This window comes from Sesamum indicum, linkage group LG8 (assembly GCF_026168435.1).
Source record: "Sesamum indicum cultivar Baizhima isolate 11 linkage group LG8, ASM2616843v1, whole genome shotgun sequence".
NCBI lineage: Eukaryota > Viridiplantae > Streptophyta > Magnoliopsida > Lamiales > Pedaliaceae > Sesamum > Sesamum indicum.
The window spans coordinates 18033301-18057268 of record NC_142664.1 but is presented as its reverse complement, the minus strand read 5'-3'; the positions used below and the strand labels follow the sequence as shown (position 1 = coordinate 18057268).

Below are 23968 nucleotides of genomic sequence, written 5' to 3'. Positions count from 1 at the left end.
GAACAAATGACTAATGTCTTGGGTATATTCTCAGGCTAATTATAATTCCTGGTTAAACTCATGCTAATTATAACTCCTGGTTTTACTTTCTTAGGCGGCAACTGCGTCTTTCCTTTTCTGTGGTGGACTTCACAGCCGTATAATTAACTAGTTCAAAGAAAATCTTGATGCTTTATGTTTCTGCGCTTATTTGCTTGGTATATATTTCTCTTTCGTATGCTGTTCGTCTATTTGGTGCTTGTTTATTTTCAATTCTAAGTTGTCCCCGTGGAGTTTGCTGTAATTGAATGCTCGGATACTTCTTTGGTCTGAAATGTACTTTGCCTTTTAAACATGGTATCTTTACGACATGGATTGAATTGCTTAAAACAGCATCAGACAATTCCAATTTCTAACGTAGTATTCCAAGAAAAGAAAAATTTCTTGTTCGAATGGGAAGGAGAGAGAAACTTCCCACGCATACAAGAAAACAAAAATCCTTATACATGAGAACCTGAAAACTATGAAGCTACCAACAGCTACGAAGTGAACTGAAATTTGAGAGCTTTTGGGCGAAAGGTGATGATAATTGATTAGTCAGGCAGACAAACCTTGTGTATGTCGACGCAACTTAAGTTCCTCTTGAGCTACGGCAGTTGCGGAAACATAATAGGCAAACATAAAATTCCTCCTCCAATAGACAACATGCGACGGTTATGTATTCCACAATTTTTTCTTGATTTTGAGTTTGCTAAAGTTCCTGAGATCAGCAGTGCGAATGCAATACTCAATACAAATAATAGATCTAAATCACCCTTTAAATCAAGAAATAAATTTAAATAGAGGCAAATACAGCCAGACAATTTACAGTTTTGGGCATCCAGTTCTTGATCGTCACACACCCGTACACTGAGATAAATTCACAGCATTCAATCAAACAATATAAATGATATTACAAGAACTTTGAAATCTAAAAATTGTTTCACAAAATGGCTAACGACCCATAAGGGGTGGCTCTCGCGATCAGGCCCATAGAATCCAGCAGCTGTGTTGTGTGGTTCTTTTCATGATAAAGCTATAAAACAGAGAACTGAAGACAGGGGAACATATCATGAACAGATTCTGAATCAAAGAGAGACGTGGATACATGTGTGTCATAAAACCTCATTTGAGTAAAAATTTTGCTTTGTAATTGATTTGGTTCGATAGAACCTCATTTGAGTAAAAATTTACTCATTTCTCGCCATCCTACAATTTATTCAAATTGGGCCAATCCCTTTGCATGACCTATAAAACATAATTCAATGGGTTTGTACACTGGGCTCTAACTAAAGAAAATTCCTCCACAGCAACCAAAAAAAAGAAAAAGCGTCGACTTAATTACCAAGTAAATCTTCATTGTTAATCTATATTGTTTAGTATAAGATTTTTACTTGCTATTGAATTTAGCAACAAAAATTTACTTGCTAAAGAATTTAGCAATGAATTATTTAAAAATATATATTAAATAATGTAAATTATAATAAGAATATTATTTGTTAATTGGTTGACGCTAATTTGAATTTTAAATTTATTCATAATTATTCAATCATTTTTTGGTGCAGTACTGTTTATATTCTCTCTTGTAAAGGGCCTAATCTCCGGCACTGAGATCCGACATCGACCTTGAGTTTAGGTGCTTGTTCCCACATCATCAAATCATAGCAAATTAATTCAAACTTCAGATTCAATCGGTGTTATTTTGTTCCTGAATTGTAGCTTTCTTGGACAGATTTTTTCAATTGATTAAGTTTTGTTGGGATCTGATCTTCTCCAGCTTTAGACCTTTGTGTTCTTTTATCCAATGTAGACAAGCACATTCTTCGTATTTTAACATTGTTCAGCAGAAAAGTTCAATTATATTAACTCAAGTAGATCTCGAGTTTATGCCTTTCTTAAGTTAAAAGGAAAAAAACTCACCGTCTTATCCCAATAGTTACAATTGAAATTTTATAAGATCATATATTTGAGTTCATAGAGCATATGATTGTTTGTCATAAAAAAAAACCTCACTGCCTGCAAGAAATTGAAGCTCAACTCTACACGTGGGCTTCAGACTCGGAGACAATAAACTCAAAATTGAGTAAATGTCTGGCAGTGAGATAATTGTCTCTTACAGTTGACTGTTGTCATCCTCGGAAACTTGAACCAAAGTTTGATCTAACCCATAACAAGCTCCCCCAACAAGCACCTCCCCTTTCACCACCAGATCCAAGAAACTACTGCGTTGCACTTGCAGATGCCCGAATCATCACCTACTTTTGCTGTCTAAAAAGTGCTCATTCTTGACAATATCGCTTAAAATATTGCAATCCAGGACTCCAATTTCTTAAAAGCTGCAACCTCCAGCAAAGACTCTGTCAATGTTCTTCTTCTTTACTTAAAGTGATAAACCCCAACCCTGTATAAATATATGCTCCCACACCATTGAACCAGTACGTTCTCATGGCTCGAATTCTCCTCCATTACGTCCTGCTTTCCGTTCTCTTAATTTCCCTGCAGGGAAGAAGCAGTGAGTCCAGAAGATCAGATCCCATCTCACCAACGGGAACGCCCCCTGCCGGCCATGCAGGAGCATTTGGGTCAATTCCGAGTCCGGCTCCATCATCGGGTGGCGCAGACGCAAATGGAGATCCTGCAGGCCTGATGCACATCTGGAGCCATCACTCGGCTGATAAGTCTGTTGCTGGTGGGGATGTGATTCTTGGAAGATTCGCCACTGCGTTGGTTGCCGCCATTGTCTGCTACATTCGGATCACGAGTAGGAGTAAAGATTCTCAAACCTCAGATAGTGTCCTGTGAAATTTTCAGTTTTCCTGTAGAACATGGATGAAACAGTTGTACCGGTTTAGTATATATACTGTACGATTTAATGCTATAAGACATGGTTTTTTGATTCACTTCTTTCTAGAAACCTTTACAAAAACTATTGTCCACAGACAAACTTACAAGACATATATATATACATTCAATTAGAAAAAACATTATGTCAACCTGAAATGAAAATCAAATACAAGAAGCAGTTGTATAGCTGCAGATCCTTGAGTTTCTGTTACAGCAAAGAAGACTCAAGTCTTCCTTTTATAAACAGGGAAGCTGCTAACTGAAATAAACTAACCAACAGACGGAAGAAAGTATAGAAGCGTGCTAGCGGTTTTACAACGAAGGAGAAGATCCCCAACGGTTACTAAGAGATGCACTTTCACTTAAACAGTGAAGAAAAGAAAAACGTTGTTCTGCGGAAGTGCGAGAACGGCTACAGTAGCTAAGTTCTTCTTGCTCTGCGATTTTCTGCAACTTCAGACTTGAGTCAATGCAATCCTTCAACATTTTGATACAAATCACTGCTGGGTTTCATCACCCCCTCGCAAGTTAAACTTGGGTGGAGATTAACCAAGTATAACTTGGACTTTAAGTAAAGAAAGGAGTGGGCAGGTAGGGGTTTTGTGAAAAGGTCTGCAACCTGCTGCTTCGAAATCACATATGTTGGTTGAATTACTCCTTCTTTCTATTTGTTCCTCACTATATGACAGTCTATTTCGAGGAGTTTGGTCCTTTCATGGAATACCGGATTCGCAGTAATGTATGAAGCAGCCTTATTGTCACAGTAAAAGGGGATTGGTGTTTGGACATCAACTCCCATGTTCTTCAAAATGTAGATCAACCATGTAACTTCACAAGTGGTGGCAGCCATGCTTCTATACTCAGCTTCAGTTGATGATCTAGCCACGGTTGTTTGCTTCTTGGTTTTCCAAGATGTAAGTGCGCCTCCCATGAACACACAGAAATCGGTCAGCGACTTCCTTGTCAATTGACATGTGGCCCAATCTGCATCACAGAAAACCTGAAGTGAGAAGTCTGAATTTGCAGGGAAAAACAAACCTGTGGAATTGTTCCCCTTTAGGTATCTAACAACGTGAATGGCAGCATTCCAGTGTGCTTCACAAAGATGTTGGAAATGTTGGCTCAATTGTTGCACAGTGTAGCATAAATCAGGCCTTGTAAATCCCAGGTATAACAATCTCCCAATTAACCTTCTGTATTTTGAAGGGTTAGCAAGCTCTGCTCTTGTATTCTTTGTGAGTTTCAGCCTTGGAGGTAATGGGGTAGTGACATGTTTGCTGTAGCACCCCCTTTGATAGAATAGTTATATCTACCCTAAACGTTATACTTATAGTAATTCCTATGTTCATATATATATGTTTGCACATAAACATCTAATTAATTTCCATACGTAATCCCAACACGTCATAATAGTTATTATCAACCCACAATATTATATATATATATATACATATCACACATCACAAAGTGATTCGTCACAGGTAATCCATAGACTTATATTCTCTCTGTACAGACAAAATGTGATTTGTACTCTAACTGACAAAGAGGAGAAAACTGCATACTGGCCCGACCTGCCTGAGTATAACGCGTAAACCTAGTCTTCAACAGTTAGACACCTCAAAGTCTATCCTGAAAGAAAATATCAGCAGAAGGGTGAGCCTGCCACTCAGTAAGCAAATAACCAGTCCTATCTATATATGTATACCAAATATAACCTCAAACAAGATACATAGGCAATATGCGTAGAATATATAGTCAATTTGCTTCCACATAACCATCTTTATTACACCATATAGTTATCACGCAATAAGACAATCAATTAAACTTCATCTTTTTCCTAGTTTGCTTACCAGAAGGTGATATTGTGTTTTTTCCGCCAACTCAATCTCACCATTATTAAATTTAAGTGAATCCCCTTGACAGCCGGCTCATCAATCTCATCTCGCACATAGCGCTTTCATTTCGCACATAGCACTTTATTTTCGCACATAGCACTTTTCATATCGCCTTATAGGCTTTTCAACACATCAAGGGGTATTCACACCACAATTATATTCAATTTCCACCACTCCCTCATTTCCACATATTACCATTCTTATAAGCAACTAGTAACGTAAAACCATATATCAATACATTCTCATTCTTAGACACTCACAACACATCAAACAACAAACATAATATTTCAACATACTTTGTCATTCCATGTACACATTATCGTCAATCAAATTACATCATTCACCACTCATATATATTTTCAGATAAATCAAAGTCAGCATGAACCAAAAATCATATAACAGTAATACCACAAATAAAGGGGACATATATAGATAATACTAATTATTTACTTACCTCGACCTTACAACGTTTCTTTCTACTCAATCGCTAATTGTCAGTCCTTTCACCTCACCCCCGTATCCTATAATGATTATACCACATACAATTGATATATCGAGAATATCGTAATTTGTTCTAAATATAATATTAAATATTATTCGTACAATTTCTAATAATTCTTCAATATTTCATTTTTATCGAAATACAAATCTTCATTTTTCCTCTTTATTAACATACCATTTATTAAATATAATTTTCAGAATATTTCTATGAATTTCCTATCAATTTCTCGCTATTATACACTTTAATTGAACAATAATACACATAATTGCGAATTTGGTTAACAATTTCGATGGAATTGTATAAATTAGCTATATTAATATTCAAATCTAATAAATTTAACAATCTAATTGACCAATGATATCATTTTTATATCCAATTTGATATTTAATCCGACACTATTTTAAATAGCCAAACACGTAAAATATTCCGATTAAATAATACATCGCTTAGTATAAACAACATTTAATAAACGGATTAATTAAATAATATAATTATAAATTTATAAAAATTAAATTACAATTCTTACCTGTCGCGCGCCAAATGAAGAAGAAAAGGAAAATTGCAGAATTGTTGTGAAATGGTTTGAAAGTAAATATGTATATATATATATATGTATATATATATATATGTATATATATTATATGTTTATCATGGGGGTGGGGCGCTGGGTGATGGCCCACCCCTCTCCCAATTCATGTTCCTCCTTTTTCTTTCTTTCTTTATATTTTTTTATTTTTAATTTAAACTTTTCTCAAAATACCTATTACGTCCTTCCTAAATTTCTTAATTAATATGATTTGCTTTAATATATTATAACGAACTCCAATTTAATCCATTCAAGTTTTATTATATCCCAAATTCAATCTATAATTTATTTACTAATTAAATATAAATTTCTAATAATTACCAATTAGTCTCCCAATTACGTAAAAAATTCTACAGATGTCACATTTGCCTTTACCAAGCCTTACATCTGCAACTATGTTCTGCGCATATTTGTGTTGGGAAACTATCATTCCTTCTGTCGAACGAGCTATCTCAAGACCCAAAAAATACTTAGCACTTCCCAAATGCTTGACAGTGAACAATCTGTCCAAATAGTCTTTGACCTGCACTATTGAATCTTCAGAGGCAGAAGTTATTAATATGTCACCAACGTATACAAGCAATGCAATCAAATTCATGCCAGAACCTTTCACAAATAGACAGTGGTCATGACTGGATTGGACAAAACCAAATTCACTAACTTTCTTGGTGAATTCCTCATTCCACTTCCTAGAAGCTTGCTTCAAACCGTATAGTGATTTTTTCAGTTTGCACACTTTCCCTTTTGAGATTTCATAGGGGGTTCCATATAGATTTCCTCATCAAGGTAAACATATAAGAAAGCGTTGTTAACATCAAGATGGTGTAGTGGCCAATTCTTTCCTACAACCACAGCTAGGAAAAGTCTTACAGTGACTGCTTTTGCCACAGGTGCAAAACAGTCATTGTAGTCTTCTCCTTCAACTTGGCTGTAGCCTTTGGCCACTAACCTCGCTTTGTACATTTCCACAGTCCCATTGGGATTAAGTTTCACCTTATACAGCCATTTACATCCAATGGCTTTCTTGTTAGCAGGTAGTTCTGCCAACTTCCAGGTTTTGTTTTTCTCAAGTGCATTGAGTTCTTCTTGCATAGCTTTCTCCCGCTCCATCTTCCCTTGCGCTTCTTCGTAGCCCTTTGGTTCCTGCATGTTAGAAAGATTTTCCACAAAGCAAGTGTGTGCTTGTGTCATATAACAGTTATTGGTGCTGTCAGTGCTATAACATTCATAATCTCTCATCCAGGTTGGTTTGCTGTGAATTCTGCCAGATCTCCTAAGTGATGCAGTGTCTGTTCTTTGTTCCTGATCTGGTTCATCACTGATTTCACTAGGGGATACCATTTTTTCTTCATTGTTGATGATATCACTAACTACAGGGAGTGGACAGACTATATCAGCATCATCTTCATTGTGATCAGAAAAAGGGAATGTATTCTCATAGAAGATTATATCCCTGCTTATATGTATATTTTCAATGCTTAATTCCATGACTTTGTATCCCTTAGTACCATGAACAAATCCTAGGAAGACACACTTTAAAGCCCGAGGTTCAAATTTGTTTTTAAAAGGTAGAGTGTCAGTGATAAAACAAAGACATCCAAATACCTTGATGTGATCATAAGCAGGTTTCTTTTCATAAAGAATTTCGTAGGGGGACTTCCATTTAAGAATTTTGCTAGGCAATCTGTTAACTAAATAAGTGGCCATAAGTAAGGCATCAGTCCAGAATCTTGAAGGCATATTAGCATGGAACATTAAGGGCTGGTTTGGTTGTATTTTTAATGGGATTTTTCCCACTTTTCACTGTTTGAGAATGTGAGAATTTGTTTGTTTTGTGCCATTTTTAGTGAGAATGCATTCCCAATTCAATTCTCAATTTCAAATTTAATAGGTCAAATAGGCTTGTCATAGTTGTCTTTTTTTGTCAGCCACTATTTGCTTCTTTCCCATCAATTAAAATTGCTTTTCTCTCTCAACCATTCCTTTCAATGGAATTCTCAAACAAAACCAGCTCTTCCTCCTTCCTCTTCCCCTGAAACTCACCCACCGATCCATCCTGTTTTTACGACCGTCGAGTCGTGTGGTTCGAACAACGAAGTCATTTGCCGAAAGAGAAAGTGCGGCACTCGAACTAACGTGAGCTCTGTACCGAGGTCCGTCTGTTTCTCTTGTTTTCTTCAGTGTAGGAAACACAAATATGAATCTGAAGTATTGAAGAAGCTGATAGGAATTCTTCTTCACTGCAAGTAGTGAAGAAGCTGAAGCCTAAACTTGATGTAGCAGATTAGTGCCTGTTTGGCCCTGCGATTGTAAAGACTTGTAATTTTTTTTTTGGTAAATAAATGCAATTTGTTATACCATTTCGCCCCTTTTGTCGTGATTATTTTTTGAATTCGATTTATGTACTGATATGTTCTCATCTTCTATGGCCACTGGCAGTAATGCCCGTTCCTCTGCCATGCCTCCTGTCTCCAACAATGACAATGATGAAGTTGATGTAAGCTATCCTGAAATGGATACTGGTAATCCACTCTGATTCGGGCCCGAGACAAATCCAACAGCAACAAGAGGCGTGCGGCGAAAAGGGGGGCAAAGTGATCGGTTGAAGCGAATTGATAAATGCATTGATGTCATAACCGCTTGCAGTGAAGCCAAAACTCAAAGGCTGGCAAATATTTCCAACGATAATATTGAAGACTGCATGCTGCGCTGTCTAAAATGGAGGGACTACCGCGGGATTTATTCTTTGCAGCGCAAGATCAATTTGTGTTGAAGGTGAGGCATCAAATGTTTCTTCTGATGAGTAATGAGGACAAGCGTGCTTGGGTTGAAACATTGAGAAAGTGAACAATTTTTTTTATTTTTATAGGGGCTGCATGAATTTGAAGATAATTTTTTTACATACTTGCATGATGTTAGTTGTAGTTGTTTTTCTTTACATCATTTTAAATATTACATGTATGTTGTTCATGGTAATTCATCATTTTACTGACGTCAATAATTTTGTAAGCTGCAAGATTTAAAAAAAATTAGGTATAATTATTGAACTAAAATTAATATTAAATATATTTAGCTGGCTAAAAAAAATTTACCATCATTTCTTTTCCAGCATTTTGTATTTATCAAAAATTCAAATCCATGTTCTTTATCCCTGCTCATACATCAGGTTAGTTAGAAGACTTTTACTCATCTACTTTTCGAAATTTGACTATAATTGAATAGATGTGTTTGAATTTAATTTTTTTAAAAATAATTTTATATAAGAAAATGAAAACATATTATTACTATCCAATAAACTACAATTTAAAATTAGAGTAGAATGATTTTACAATCTTTCCAATTAAAATTGTCCAAGTAATTTTTGAAAATATTAGTACTAAAACAATCTAGAATAATGAAGTAGTAAGTCTTGACAATTTTGACCAGAAATCCTATATATAAACAAAAATCCAATTTTTTATTCATTTTACACACCTCATTTGCTTATAATTTAATGAGAATGACAATTTTGCGTTACAATTATTATATTAAAAACAGTTCAATTAATTATTCACTTTACTCACCTCATTTTTTTATAATAGATTTAATTACAAAAATTTCACCAAACCCCCGTCCTTTCAAATTTTTTCACCAACCCACTTTGTTGTCATTTTGTCACCAACCCCCTTTCTTGTCAAATAATGGGGGTTGATACACAATTGGCCAAGTATAAAAGAGTACTCTGGCTTGTGTCTAATGCATATATGCATTAGATTACAAATATATCACCAAGCAATTTGAGCAGAAATAGATAGATGGATGAATCAAGCGGCAACAGTCGTTCTAATAGTTCTTCTGATATGTCCTCGGATGAGGAAAACAACCTCAGGTTAATCCATCAATTGTTAAGCACTTCAATTTTAAAGACGAAACAACCACAACATAATTCAATTCTGCAAGGCTCTGATTGGCTGAGCGAGCTTCTGTCCGGGCACCCCGATCGTACAATATGTTACGTATGAACAAAGAAACTTCCAAAATTTATGCCTGTTCCTAAAAGGGAGAGGTGTTTTAATAGACTCGCAACGGACGCGTGTCTCTGTCATGGAATCAGTCGCCATTTTCTTACAAACCGTTGGTTTAAGCGAGCGCCAGAGAACGAGCTGCGAGCGGTTCCAGCACTCTTTGGAGACCATCTCCAGGCACATGAAAAGGATTTCGCGAGCTCTGAATCTTCTTGCACCGGAACTAATTTGTCCTCCAAATTTCAATCATATTCATCCCAGAATCCTTAACAATACACACTTCTTTCCATATTTTAAGGTAATATATACTGCATTCATTTTTCACCGAAATTATTTTAAGGTAATATATACTGCATTTTCCTTCTCATAACATTGCAAATTATTTATTATTAGGATTGTGTCGGCGCAATTGACAGAACACTTATAGCAGCAAGTGTTCCTGTGTCCATGCAAAATGCATACCGTTCACGTCACGGTGATATATCACAAAATGTTATGGCTGTTTGTGATTTTGACTTGATGTTCACGTATGTCATGGCTGGATGGGAGGGTAGCGCAAATGACGCCCATGTGTTCATGGACTGCCTAAATAATGATTAGAATTTTCCTTGGCCACCAAATGGTATTATATTTACATTATTGCTTGTGGAACCGCTAATTTGACAGTTTTCATTGATGATAAACATCTCTTGTCATTTCAGGTAAATATTACTTAGTGGATTCCGCTTATCCCAATTTTTCTAAATTCTTGGCGTCATACCATCAAGATTGTTATCATATCAACTCGTTTAGAGGTAATAACCGGCAAGCCCATTCACCCAAAGAATTATTTAACTAGCGTCACTCACAGTTGCGTAATGTCATTGAGCGGGCGTTTGGGGTGCTAAAGAACATATTTCCTATTCTGAGAGGACCTATGCCGCCATACAGCTTAGATTGTTAACGAGATCTTGTCATCGCATGTTGTGTGATCCACAACTTCATATGGAAATTTGGCATAGATGACCAATTTTTTGAACGTGGGGAACGAGGAGAGTTTGACAATCCTGACAATGAAGCAAACGATTAGTTTCGTCGTTTGCCTCAACAATTGCAAGAAGACATAGATACGTAAGCAGCATTCCGCGATGCAATGGCCGGCCATTTGTGGAATGATCAAGGGACCCATAATGACAATGTTAATTGAATTATTGTATTTGCGATCGCTTAAAATTGACCAAATTAAAATAGTTTTATCAACAAAATATATTGCTAGTATTTTGTGTGTTGGATTTACAGTTCAAATGTTTTATTATACATCTATATATATGCCTCTATCTATATCTATCTATCTATCTATCTATCTATATGCATATATATATTAAATAAATAATAAAATATAATCTCTCATCTTCGAATTAAAAAAATTATCATTTGCTGGTTCCGTGATTAAGGAGTAGAGATTATGTAAATTGTGTGATGATTTACTGTTGATTAGAGATGTAAGTCCAATCAATAATAAAACAACTATTTTTAAAGGTATGCATAACAATAATAAAAATATAATAATATTTGTTTCACAATTACAAAAATATTTATAATGTTATGTGTTTTACAATAATGAAAATATTTTGTAACTTTTGCTAAAGTGTTGTTTTATTATACTATCGATATGCCAATATCAAAATGAAAAAATTCATTAAAATTAATTAAGGAATACATAATCGATATTTTAGTTCGATATTTTTAATATGTATCAAAATTTTTTGTTGAATTTGACCCGATTTAAATTATGATATTTAATTAAATATAGATCACTTTTTATATATAATCAATACGGTATAAAAATATAAAAATACGGTATTGTTTGTATTAAAATATATAAATATAAAAATGAGTTGCATTATTACAAAATATTAATTTTATATAAATTTAAATAAACATCAAATCAAATGTCAAATAAGCTTGCTTATGGAAGGAAGCAATGAGTTCTCCAACGAATTTGCAGCAGAGTGGTTAACTCATTAATGAAGTATTTTGCATCAATTTTTATTAAATATACATCACTTTTTATATATAATCAATACGGTAAAAAAATATGAAAAATAAATAACGAATAAGGCAAATGTTGTTTGTATTAAAATATATAAAAATAAAAATGATATTCATTATAACAAAAATTTTAATTTTATATAAATTAAATACACATCAAATCAAATGTCAATTGCTTATGGAAGGAACCAATGAGTTCTCCAAGAAATCATTTTCATCACCACCGAACCGACAATTCGCTTACCAGGATACACAAAACCATCACTGCAACAGGAGTAACGAAAAACGAATCGGTCGAGCACTATAAGTTCTTGACCAGAGGTTTGAAAGCTAAGGAATAAAAGCCTAAAATAAACGCCATATTTAGAGGAAAATTACAATCTGCACATGATAAAGATTCTGTTGGAATTGAAAAGGATAAAAGACTAAGCGAAAATATGAGTGTTTGTAGAGAAAGGCCATCCCCATGTCGTGTCGTTAGAACGGCATCCAGGTCACCTTCAGGAATATCGTCGGACCTATATTGGGTTTGTTGAGATAAAACAGTCCCACCACGAGGTCCATACACAGAACGTCTATCAATTTCTACGAAAAATAAATTGAAACTAACCTCACACAAATAGTTTTGAATGTAGTGAAAAATTGAAAGTTGAGAGGTTTGAATGCAGTGAATTCTCAATGCCCATCTCGGTCGAATTTATAATGCTTGGTGAATTTTTTTTTTTTTAAATTAGCTGGAATTTAATACGATGGGTCAATCTTTGATTGACCCATCGTATTAAATTTATTAATATAATTTTAAAAAAAAATCTTTCATGGGTGAATTTTTTGCATTTTGGTGGTGAATTTTGAAGTTTTTGTGTATTTTGAAAGTGTCTATATTATTTGATGTATTCTTGACTATCAGGAAGTTTTTGTGTATTTTGGGAGTGCCTAACGCATCTGAATATCTTGTACTCTTTGAGCGAGTGTAATATTGTAATTTTTAACAATTGTACCAAATAAATTCTATTACATTTGTACCCTTAATTGTAATGTTTTGAATTAATGCAATGTTAATTTTATAATTTTTGTATTTTAATATATTGTTAAAAATTAATTATACATAATTAAATTATATAAATTTATTTAAACGAAAAAAAAGAAAAACACCCAAGTCGAGATTTAATTTTTATATATACATATATAATATATATTATACATATACAAATATATAATATATATATACATATATATCATATATATATAAACATATATATTACAAATATATAATATATATACATATATATTTACATATATATCATATCATATTTAAATATATATACATATATATATAAAGTGGGGCTATTTAAATATATATACATATATTTATATATAATATATATTTACATATATATATAAAGTTGGAATTCAAATCCCGACAAGTTGGGATTTGAATTCCCAACTTGGAGTCGGGATTCAATTTCCCGACTCCCCCATTTTTTATTTTTTTATTAATATTTTAATGGCGAGTCAGGATTTAAAATCCCGACCCAGTTCATGCAATTTATTATTTATTAATATTTTATTTTGGTCAATTGTTGAATAAAATCAACTGTAAAGTAGAATTGTTTCTACTATTTTTTATTTAATCACATGTCGTAAACATATATCTTATTCAAATCATAATTTGAATAAGAAGATTGGCTGACCAATATAATAGAAAGTGAATATTCGTCGAGAAAAGGTAGTAAGTGGACAAAAGGAGAATTTTAGGAAAAAAGATCTTTTAGATCTCTTTCCCTTTTTTTTTTTACAACTTTCTAATATCGTAATTTTTTATTTTTTTTTGTTCCTATTGCTTTCTATCACATATAGAGTCTTGTATATATTTTTTCCTTAAATAAATGATCTTTATATATAAATATACTTAAAATATAAATATAATTTGTTTTTTATAAATATATTTAAAATAAATATATTAATATAATTTATTTTTTTTTAGTAATAAAAAATTAAATAACTCGGTTTTGGTTTCTATAAGTACTTGAGTGAAGCAAAGTCAAAAGTTATATATTCTGTCTTTGTGAGGAGCCCTAGTTGTGTAATTCACCGCTCCCCTCTTTCTCTCAACACTCTTTTGACTGAATGGCGAAAAATCGCGAGCCCCAGAGAGATGTCGAATCCGAATCGGAATCTCGTGAGGAGGAGAGAGACGGAGCTTCATCTGAAGAAGTCGGCTCTTCCGAATCCGAATCCGACTCCGAACCGGAGCAAACCCAGATGCCACCGTCTTTGCCAACGGCAGCATTAAAGAAATCCCAACCTCAGTCCTCGTCGAAACCTCAGCAGCCTTCCTTTTCCTCTGATGAGGAAGAATCTGGATCAGAATCCGAGTCGGAGTCCGAAGGACCCGAGAGTAATGTCAGGCCCATAGCGTCGAAGCCCATGGATGACTCGCAGAAGCCCAACGGCGGCGCTAGAAAGCTCGGATCGAAGCCCCGTGCTTCTGTGCCCGCAACTCCGGCTAAATCCACGGGTTCGAAACGACTTGCAGAAGAGAAAGAATCTGAGGCTAAGGGTGCCAAGAGGTCAAAGAGGAAGCCCGAACCCGAGCCCGAGGCTGAGAGTTCGAATGATGTGAGCATGGACGAGAGGATTTTGAGGATTGGCGCAGAGTTCTTTGAAGGGGATAAACCCGTTGAGGGGGAAAGAGAGTGGCGGAAGCTCAGACTGGAGGAGATGGAGGTCTACCTGAAGAATCTGGATTTAATGCGCGCTCTGACAAAGCTTGTTTTGGATGTTTTGAAGTCCAAGAATCACTGACGCTCTGAACAAATGACTAATGTCTTGGGTATATTCTCAGGCTAATTATAATTCCTGGTTAAACTCATGCTAATTATAACTCCTGGTTTTACTTTCTTAGGCGGCAACTGCGTCTTTCCTTTTCTGTGGTGGACTTCACAGCCGTATAATTAACTAGTTCAAAGAAAATCTTGATGCATTATGTTTCTGTGCTTATTTGCTTGGTATATATTTCTCTTTCGTATGCTGTTCGTCTATTTGGTGCTTGTTTATTTTCAATTCTAAGTTGTCCCCGTGGAGTTTGTTGTAATTGAATGCTCGGATACTTCTTTGGTCTGAAATGTACTTTGCCTTTTAAACATGGTATCTTTACGACATGGATTGAATTGCTTAAAACAACATCAGACAATTCCAATTTCTAACGTAGTATTTCAAGAAAAGAAAAATTTCTTGTTCGAATGGGAAGGAGAGACAAACTTCCCATGCATACAAGAAAATAGAAATCCTTATACATGAGAACTTGAAAACTATGAAGCTATCAACAGCTACGAAGTGAACTGAAATTTGAGAGCTTTTGGGCGAAAGGTGGTGATAATTGATTAGTCAGACAGGCAAACCTTGTGTTGGTCGACGCAACTTAAGTTCCTCTTGAGCTACGACAGTTGCGGAAACATAATAGGCAAACATAAAATTCCTCCTCCAATAGACAGCATGCGACGGTTATGTATTCCACAATTTTTTCTTGATTTTGAGTTTGCTAAAGTTCCTGAGATCAGTAGTGCGAATGCAATACTCAACATAATCCTGATTCATCAATGAAGTTTATGTTGGCCAGTTTTCCTTGAAATGTACAACATACATAGCAATTCTGATCATTCAACTTTGCAGTATGTCTGATTTTTGGGTTCTAACGGGATAAGGTTACCATTCTGTTTGGAGGTTGTCACATGAAAATGCAACAAAGTTTTATGCGAACATGCAAGATTACCATGACAAGATGAGGGAAGCAGCAACAAGTTGTCTATCGGGAGAAGCTTAATCCAAATTCTTGTTTAGATCTGATGAAAACACACCCTCCCAATAAGTTAGCTATAACGTGTGCCAGAGTCAAGAGCACCACCGCAGCCAAACCAAGGTTGAAAGCCTGGTTGCTGGGTTCTCGGCATTCACAAATGCACATCCTTAAATGTTTAACCTGTTGAAAGTTGCGGGTACCAATCTTATTTAGCAAAGCGAAAACACAAAATAGGAGTTGATAATAAGTCTCACATTTGTCACGAGATAATTGTGTAGTATGTGTCAAACCTTGTTATGAGAAATCTCTGCCTGGATACCGAGAATGCCTGCTTTAATATCCAAGCCATGGCCAAAAGACACGCGAGGAAGACCATGTTTTTTGCCATGGTGTTTACAACTCCAGGAGAAACAGGTTCTAATATTTGTACATTTAGAAGGACAAGCAATCAATTCTTCTTGTTATATGATTGATAAGTAATTTAGTAAAAGTCATCAATTACATGATAAGCATATCAATTTTGCTTTGTAATTGATTTGGTTCGATAGAACCTCATTTGAGTAAAACTTTACTCATTTCTGGCCATCCTACAATTTATTCAAGTTGGGCCAATCCCTTTGCATGGCCTATAAAACATAATTCAATGGGTTTGTACACTGGGCTCTCACTAAAGAAAATTCCTCCACAGCAACCAAAAAAAGGAAGAAGCGTCGACTTAGTTACCAAGTAAATCTTCATTGTTAATCTATATTGTTTAGTATAAGATTTTTACTTGCTATTGAATTTAGCAACAAAAATTTACTTGCTAAAGAATTTAGCAATGAATCATTTAAAAATATATATTAAATAATGTAAATTATAATAAGAATATTATTTGTTAATTGGTTGACGCTAATTTTAATATTAAATTTATTCATAATTATTCAATCATTTTTTTGGTGCAGTACTGTTTATATTCTCTCTTGTAAAGGGCCTAATCTCCGGCACTGAGATCCGACATCGATCTTGAGTTTCGGTGCTTGTTCCCACATCATCAAATCATAGCAAATTAATTCAAACTTCAGATTCAATCGGTGTTATTTTGTTCCTGAATTGTAGCTTTCTTGGACAGAATTTTTCAATTGAATAAGTTTTGTTGGGATCTGATCTTCTCCAGCTTTAGACCTTTGTGTTCTTTTATCCAATGTACACAAGCACATTCTTCCTATTTTAACATTGTTCAGCAGAAAAGTTCAATTATATTAACTCAAGTAGATCTCGAGTTTATGCATTTCTTAAGTTATAAGGAAAAAAACTCACCGTCTTATCCCAATAGTTACAATTGAAATTTTATAAGATCATGTATTTGAGTTCATAGAGCATATGATTGTTTGTCATAAAAAAAAACCTCACTGCCTGCAAGAAATTGAAGCTCAACTCTACACGTGGGCTTCAGACTCGGAAACAATAAACTCAAAATTGAGTAAATGTCTGGCAGTGAGATAATTGTCTCTTACAGTTGACTGTTGTCATCCTCGAAAACTTGAACCAAAGTTTGATCTAACCCATAACAAGCTCCCCTAACAAGCACCTCCCCTTTCACCACCAGATCCAAGAAACTACTGCGTTGCACTTGCAGATGCCCGAATCATCACCTACTTTTGCTGTCTAATAAGTGCTCATTCTTGACAATATCGCTTAAAATATTGCAATCCAGGACTCCAATTTCTTAAAAGTTGCAACCTCCAGCAAAGACTCTGTCAATGTGTTAGGAAATGGATCGGGTTAAGATGGATAACAGGTGGAATATGAAGGCGATAAAAGACACACGAATTTGTTAACCCAGTTTGGATATAAATCCTACGTCTGGGGGCGATACCAAGCCAGGAGAAAACACTCAAAGAGGAGGAAAATTGAGGAGTACAACACACACACACTTGTATGCAAGTCTTCACCACACGTGAAAGACAACACTCACCCTCGTCTCAACTCTTTCTTTTCTCTCTACTCTATTCTATTTTGCTCTATAAAACAATGCTAATAAGAGTAGTATATATATAGCCATGACTTATCCTTTTTCCAACTCAACTTGGGATTTCTAAGTTGAATCGGGTTATCCTTCTCCAACTCAACTTTGAATCGGGTTATCCTTCTCCAACTCAACTTTGAATCGAGTTATCCTTCTCCAACTCAACTTGGGATTTCTAAGTTGAATCAGGTTATCCTTTTCTTCTTCAAATCAATCTTCACAACTTAACAATCTCCCACTTGAAGATTGATTAGCTTTTCTCCACTTCTTTCTTGGTACCGCCGGGTTTGTCCACTCTAGTCATCAAGGCCAGTCAAAGCTGTACACAGCTTCAACTTCTCCATCGCAACCGCCTTGGTCAGCATGTCCGCAGGATTCTTTTCTCCTTGGATCTTCTCCAGCTGCAGTGCCTTCTTCTCCAGAAGTTGTCGGATGAAATGGTACTTGATCTCGATGTGCTTTGTCCGCGAATGGAACGCGGGATTCTTTGCCAGATGGATCGCACTCTGGCTATCACTATGAAGAATCACATCTGCCTGAGGTTTCCCTAATTCACCCAAGAAGTGTTGCAGCCAAATGAGCTCCTTAGCCGCCTCAGTAACTGCCACGTACTCAGCTTCCGTCGTGGACAGTGTGACAACCTTCTGCAGCTTTGAGACCCAGGATACGGCTGTACCGCCATATGTGAACACGTACCCTGTAGTGCTCCTCCTTTTGTCATAGTCACTCCCTGCAAAATCAGCGTCAACAAACCCAAACAAGGTAAGCTTGCCCTTACCAAACACCAATGCTCGGTCCTTAGTACCCCTTAGGTACCTAAGAATCCATTTCACAGCTTCCCAGTGCATCACTCCTGGATTGCTCATAAAACGGCTAACTACTCCCACTGCATGTGCTATATCCGGTCGAGTACAGATCATAGCATACATCAGGCTCCCAATTGCTGAGGCATACGGTGTGACTCTCATCTTTGCACGTTCGGAGTCAGTCTGGGGCGCATCACTGTTGGATAGTTTGAACTGATTTCCCAATGGCGTTCCAACCGGTTTTGCATTTTCCATCTTGAATCTGCATAATACCTTCTCAATATAATTAGATTGAGATAACCATAATTTACCAATACCTTTGTCCCTTGTGATTTTCATGCCCAATATCTGTCTTGCTTCGCCAAGATCTTTCATGTCAAACTTCCTCGATAACTGATCCTTGAGCCTATTGATCTCTTTGACATTTGATCCTGCTATCAACATGTCATCAACATACAGGAGTAGAATGATAAAAAACTCATCAAACCTCTTCACGTAGCAGCAATGATCAGCATTGCATCTAGAGAAACCTATCTCTAGCATGAAGTTGTCAAACTTCCTGTACCACTGCCGCGGAGCCTGTTTCAATCCATACAGGCTTTTCTTCAGACGACACACCTGCTGATCATCTCCATTATACCCCTCTGGTTGTACCATGTATATCTCCTCTTCAAGATCCCCGTGTAGGAAGGCTGTCTTCACATCCATCTGTTGTAACTCCAAGTTCTCTGCCGCTACCATGCTCAACACAAGACGAATAGTAGTTAACTTGACAACAGGTGTAAAAACATCAGTAAAGTCAATACCGTATCTTTGTTGGAATCCCTTTACTACGAGTCTTGCCTTGTACCGCTTCTTCCCGTCTGATTCTTCCTTAACCCGATAGACCCATCTGTTCTGTAGGGCCTTCTTTCCTTTTGGGAGCTGACACAATTCCCATGTGTTGTTTTTCTTCAACGAGTTCATCTCGTCGTTCATCGCAAGCTCCCACTTGCTCTTGTGGACATCATTGACTGCCTCTGCGTAACATTCGGGTTCTCCACAATCAGACAAAAGCAAGTAATAAAGAGAGGGGGAGTACCTATCTGGGGCCCTTCTCAGCCTCGGTTCTCGACCTAGTGCCAAGGGTGTGCTGCTTTCAGTAATCGGTTCCTCCGATACTGGTTCTGGCTCTATCTCCGTCTGTTCGGTTTCGTCCGTCTGAACTCCCACTGAATCCGTATCTGCTGGTCTCATGATCCCGGAATTTGAAATGTCGAGATCAACAAATTTCCTTTCCTTCTTGTCATCGTCCGGGCTTACCTTCCTGTCGTTGTACATTACATCCTCATTGAATATAACATTCCTGCTACGAATTATTTTCCGGTTTTGATCATCCCAGAATCTATACCCAAATTCGTCAGTCCCATACCCAATGAATGTACATTTAATCGACTTAGCATCCAGCTTAGTCCGATCATCGTTCAAAATATAGGCTGAACAACCAAACGTACGTAAGAAAGAAAGATCCACTTTCTTACCACTCCATACCTCTTCCGGTATCATGTTGTTCAACGGGACAGAAGGCCCTCGATTGATCAAGAAAGCAGCCGTGTTGACTGCATCTGCCCAAAACATCTTTGGTAGTCCGCTCTTCAATCGCATGCATCTCGCACGCTCATTCAGTGTTCTGTTCATCCTCTCAGCAACGCCATTTTGCTGAGGTGTCCCCGGGATTGTTTTCTGCATTCGGATTCCATGGTCGGCGCAGTAATTCTTGATACCTTCACTGCTGTACTCGCCACCGTTATCCGATCTGAGACATTTCACTTGTAGACCTGTCTCATTTTCCACTAGTGCCCTCCATCTCCTGAATGTATCAAAGGCATCAGATTTTCTTTTTAAGAAATACACCCATACCTTTCTAGTGGAGTCATCGACGAATGTCATGTAGTACGTTGATCCACCAAGAGATGACACTGGTGCTGGCCCCCACAAATCGGTGTGAACAAGCTCCAACTTTTCTTTTCTCGGAGTTCTTCCTGTGGTCAAGAAGCTCACCCGCTTCTGCTTTCCGAACACGCAGTGTTCACAATGACCCACCTCCACCGATTTTAACTCGGGCAACCGTCCTTTCGACTTCAGCACGTTCATTCCTTTCTCGCTCATGTGGCCCAAGCGATTGTGCCACAGGTTAGCCTGCGATACAGTTCCTACAAAGGGGATGTTTGAACTGGATCCTCCAGCCATGTAGAGCGTTCCCGACTTTAGTCCTCGTGCCAAAGTCATTGCTCCCCGACTGATCTTCCACTTCGCGTCTCCAAACGTCGTGTGGAATCCATCACTATCCAGCTGTCCGACTGAGATCAAGTTCCTCTTCAGTCCTGGTATGTGTCTCACATCATGTAGGGTCCAACATGACCCATTCATTGATTTGATCCGCACATCTCCCTTTCCTACAATCTTGAGGGGTTTGTTATCTGCAAGATAAACTAAGCCAAAATCACCTGAGGTGTATGGCTCCATGATGTCTTTGTTGCTGCATGAGTGGAATGAGGCCCCTGAATCCACAACCCAATCATCGGAAGAACTGCTCACACTCAACAAGAGTGCATCCGTGATCTCTTCCGTCGCGGCATTCGCTGTCCGGCCCTCCTTTTCCTTCTTTGGCGCCCGACATTCGCTTTTCATGTGTCCGGGCTTATCGCAGTTCCAGCACACCATCTCCTTCTTGCCTTTATTCTTCCCCCTGGACCTTGACCTTCCACGGTATTTACCCCGTGTGTCAGGTCTCCCTCTGGACTCTGTATGTAGTGCAGAGCCAGATGATCCACCCGTTTGCTTTCTACGGGTTTCCTCGTTCAACATCATGTCCCTGATGTTGTCGAACTTCATCTTCTCCTTCCCAGACGAAGTGCTCACCGAAGTAACAACCACATCCCAACTGTCAGGTAAAGATGAAATCAAAATTAACGCTTTTACCTCATCGTCAAACACGATATCCACAGACGCCAGCTGTGTCGTGAGTTGGTTGAAGTCATTGAGGTGATCGGCCACCGACTTCCTCTCCTCCATCTGCAACCTGAATAGTTTTTTCATCAGCATAACCTTGTTCATTGCTGAGGGTTTCTCGTACATATCGGCAAGAGTCTGTAGGACTTCCTTCGTGCTCTTTGCTCCCTTCACATGATAGGCGACATTCCGAGAGAGCGACAGGATTATTGCGCTCATCGCCTTTCGATCGAGCACCTTCCATTCTTCATCACTCGTCTTCTCGGACTTCTCTGCAAGTGGTTCGTACAGGTCCTTCCCGTACAGGTAGGCCTCCATCTGCATACGCCAAAACCCAAAGTCGGAACCATTGAACCGTTCGACTGGAAACTTTCCCTCCATCTTAACTCCTTGAACCAGGCTCTTGATACCAGTTGTTAGGAAATGGATCGGGTTAAGATGGATAACAGGTGGAATATGAAGGCGATAAAAGACACACGAATTTGTTAACCCAGTTTGGATATAAATCCTACGTCTGGGGGCGATACCAAGCCAGGAGAAAACACTCAAAGAGGAGGAAAATTGAGGAGTACAACACACACACACTTGTATGCAAGTCTTCACCACACGTGAAAGACAACACTCACCCTCGTCTCAACTCTTTCTTTTCTCTCTACTCTATTCTATTTTGCTCTATAAAACAATGCTAATAAGAGTAGTATATATATAGCCATGACTTATCCTTTTTCCAACTCAACTTGGGATTTCTAAGTTGAATCGGGTTATCCTTCTCCAACTCAACTTTGAATCGGGTTATCCTTCTCCAACTCAACTTTGAATCGAGTTATCCTTCTCCAACTCAACTTGGGATTTCTAAGTTGAATCAGGTTATCCTTTTCTTCTTCAAATCAATCTTCACAACTTAACACAATGTTCTTCTTCTTTACTTAAAGTGATAAACCCCAACCCTGTATAAATATATGCCCCCACACCAATGAACCAGTACGTTCTCATGGCTCGAATTCTCCTCCATTACGTCCTGCTTTCCGTTCTCTTAATTTCCCTGCAGGGAAGAAGCAGTGAGTCCAGAAGATCAGATCCCATCTCACCAATGGGAACGCCCCCTGCCGGCCATGCAGGAGCATTTGGGTCAATTCCGAGTCCGGCTCCATCATCGGGTGGCGCAGACGCAAATGGAGATCCTGCAGGCCTGATGCACATCTGGAGCCATCACTCGACTGATAAGTCTGTTGCTGGTGGGGATGTGATTCTTGGAAGATTCGCCACTGCGTTGGTTGCCGCCATTGTCTGCTACATTCGGATCACGAGTAGCAGTAAAGATTCTCAAACCTCAGATAGTGTCCTGTGAAATTTTCAGTTTTCCTGTAGAACATGGATGAAACAGTTGTACCGGTTTAGTATATATACTGTACGATTTAATGCTATAAGACATGGTTTTTTGATTCACTTCTTTCTAGAAACCTTTACAAAAACAATTTTCCACAAACAAACTTACAAGACATATATATATACATTCAATTAGAAAAAATATTATGTCAACCTGAAATGAAAATCAAATACAAGATGCAGTTGTATAGCTGCAGATCCTTGAGTTTCTGTTACAGCAAAGGAGACTCAAGTCTTCCTTTTATAAACAGGGAAGCTGCTAACTGAAATAAACTAACCAACAGACGGAAGAAAGTACAGAAGCGTGCTAGCGTTTTTACAAGGAAGGAGAAGATTCCCAACGGTTACTAAGAGACACACTTTCACTTAAACAATGAAGAAAAGAAAAACGCTGTTCTGCGGAAGTGCGAGAACGACTACAGTAGCTCAGTTCTTCTTGCTCTGCTATTTTCTGCAACTTCAGACTTGAGTCAATGCAATCCTTCAACATTTTGATACAAATCACTGCTGGGTTTCATCACCCCCCTTGCAAGTTAAACTTGGGTGGAGATTAACCAAGTATAACTTGGACTTTAAGTAAAGAAAGGAGTTGGCAGGTAGGGGCTTTGTGAAAAAGTCTGCAACCTGCTGCTTCGAAATCACATATGTTGGTTGAATTACTCCTTCTTTCTATTTGTTCCTCACTATATGACAGTCTATTTCGAGGTGTTTGGTTCTTTCATGGAATACCGGGTTCGCAGTAATGTATGAAGCAGCCTTATTGTCACAGTAAAAGGGGATTGGTGTTTGGACATCAACTCCCATGTTCTTCAAAATGTAGATCAACCATGTAACTTCACAAGTGGTGGCAGCCATGCTTCTATACTCAGCTTCAGCTGATGATCTAGCCACGGTTATTTGCTTCTTGGTTTTCCAAGATATAGGTGCGCCTCCCATGAACACACAGAAACCGGTCAGCGACTTCCTTGTCAATTGACATGTGGCCCAATCTGCATAACAGAAAACCTAAAGTGAGAAGTCTTAATTTGCAGGGAAAAACAAACCTGTGGAATTGTTCCCCTTTAGGTATCTAACAACGTGAATGGCAGCATTCCAGTG

General features: G+C 37.4%; 1 protein-coding gene and 1 pseudogene across 1 annotated transcript; one reads left to right on the top strand and one right to left on the bottom strand.

Moving 5' to 3' along the window:
- Positions 1-13920: 13920 nt before the first annotated feature.
- LOC148787267 (uncharacterized) lies at positions 13921-14908 on the top strand. The gene has a single exon (XM_088883184.1). It carries the CDS (start codon positions 14008-14010, stop codon positions 14683-14685), a length of 678 nt encoding a protein of 225 aa, XP_088739310.1. The 5' UTR covers positions 13921-14007; the 3' UTR covers positions 14686-14908.
- A 64-nt stretch (positions 14909-14972) lies between these two features.
- On the bottom strand, positions 14973-16067 carry LOC148787266 (protein DESIGUAL 2-like; annotated as a pseudogene).
- Between the last annotated feature and the right edge of the window lie 7901 nt (positions 16068-23968).

Bases quoted from the DNA above. Each gene is read 5' to 3' on its own strand.
- LOC148787267 (XM_088883184.1), top strand. From the start codon at position 14,008: ATGGCGAAAAATCGCGAGCCCCAGAGAGATGTCGAATCCGAATCGGAA.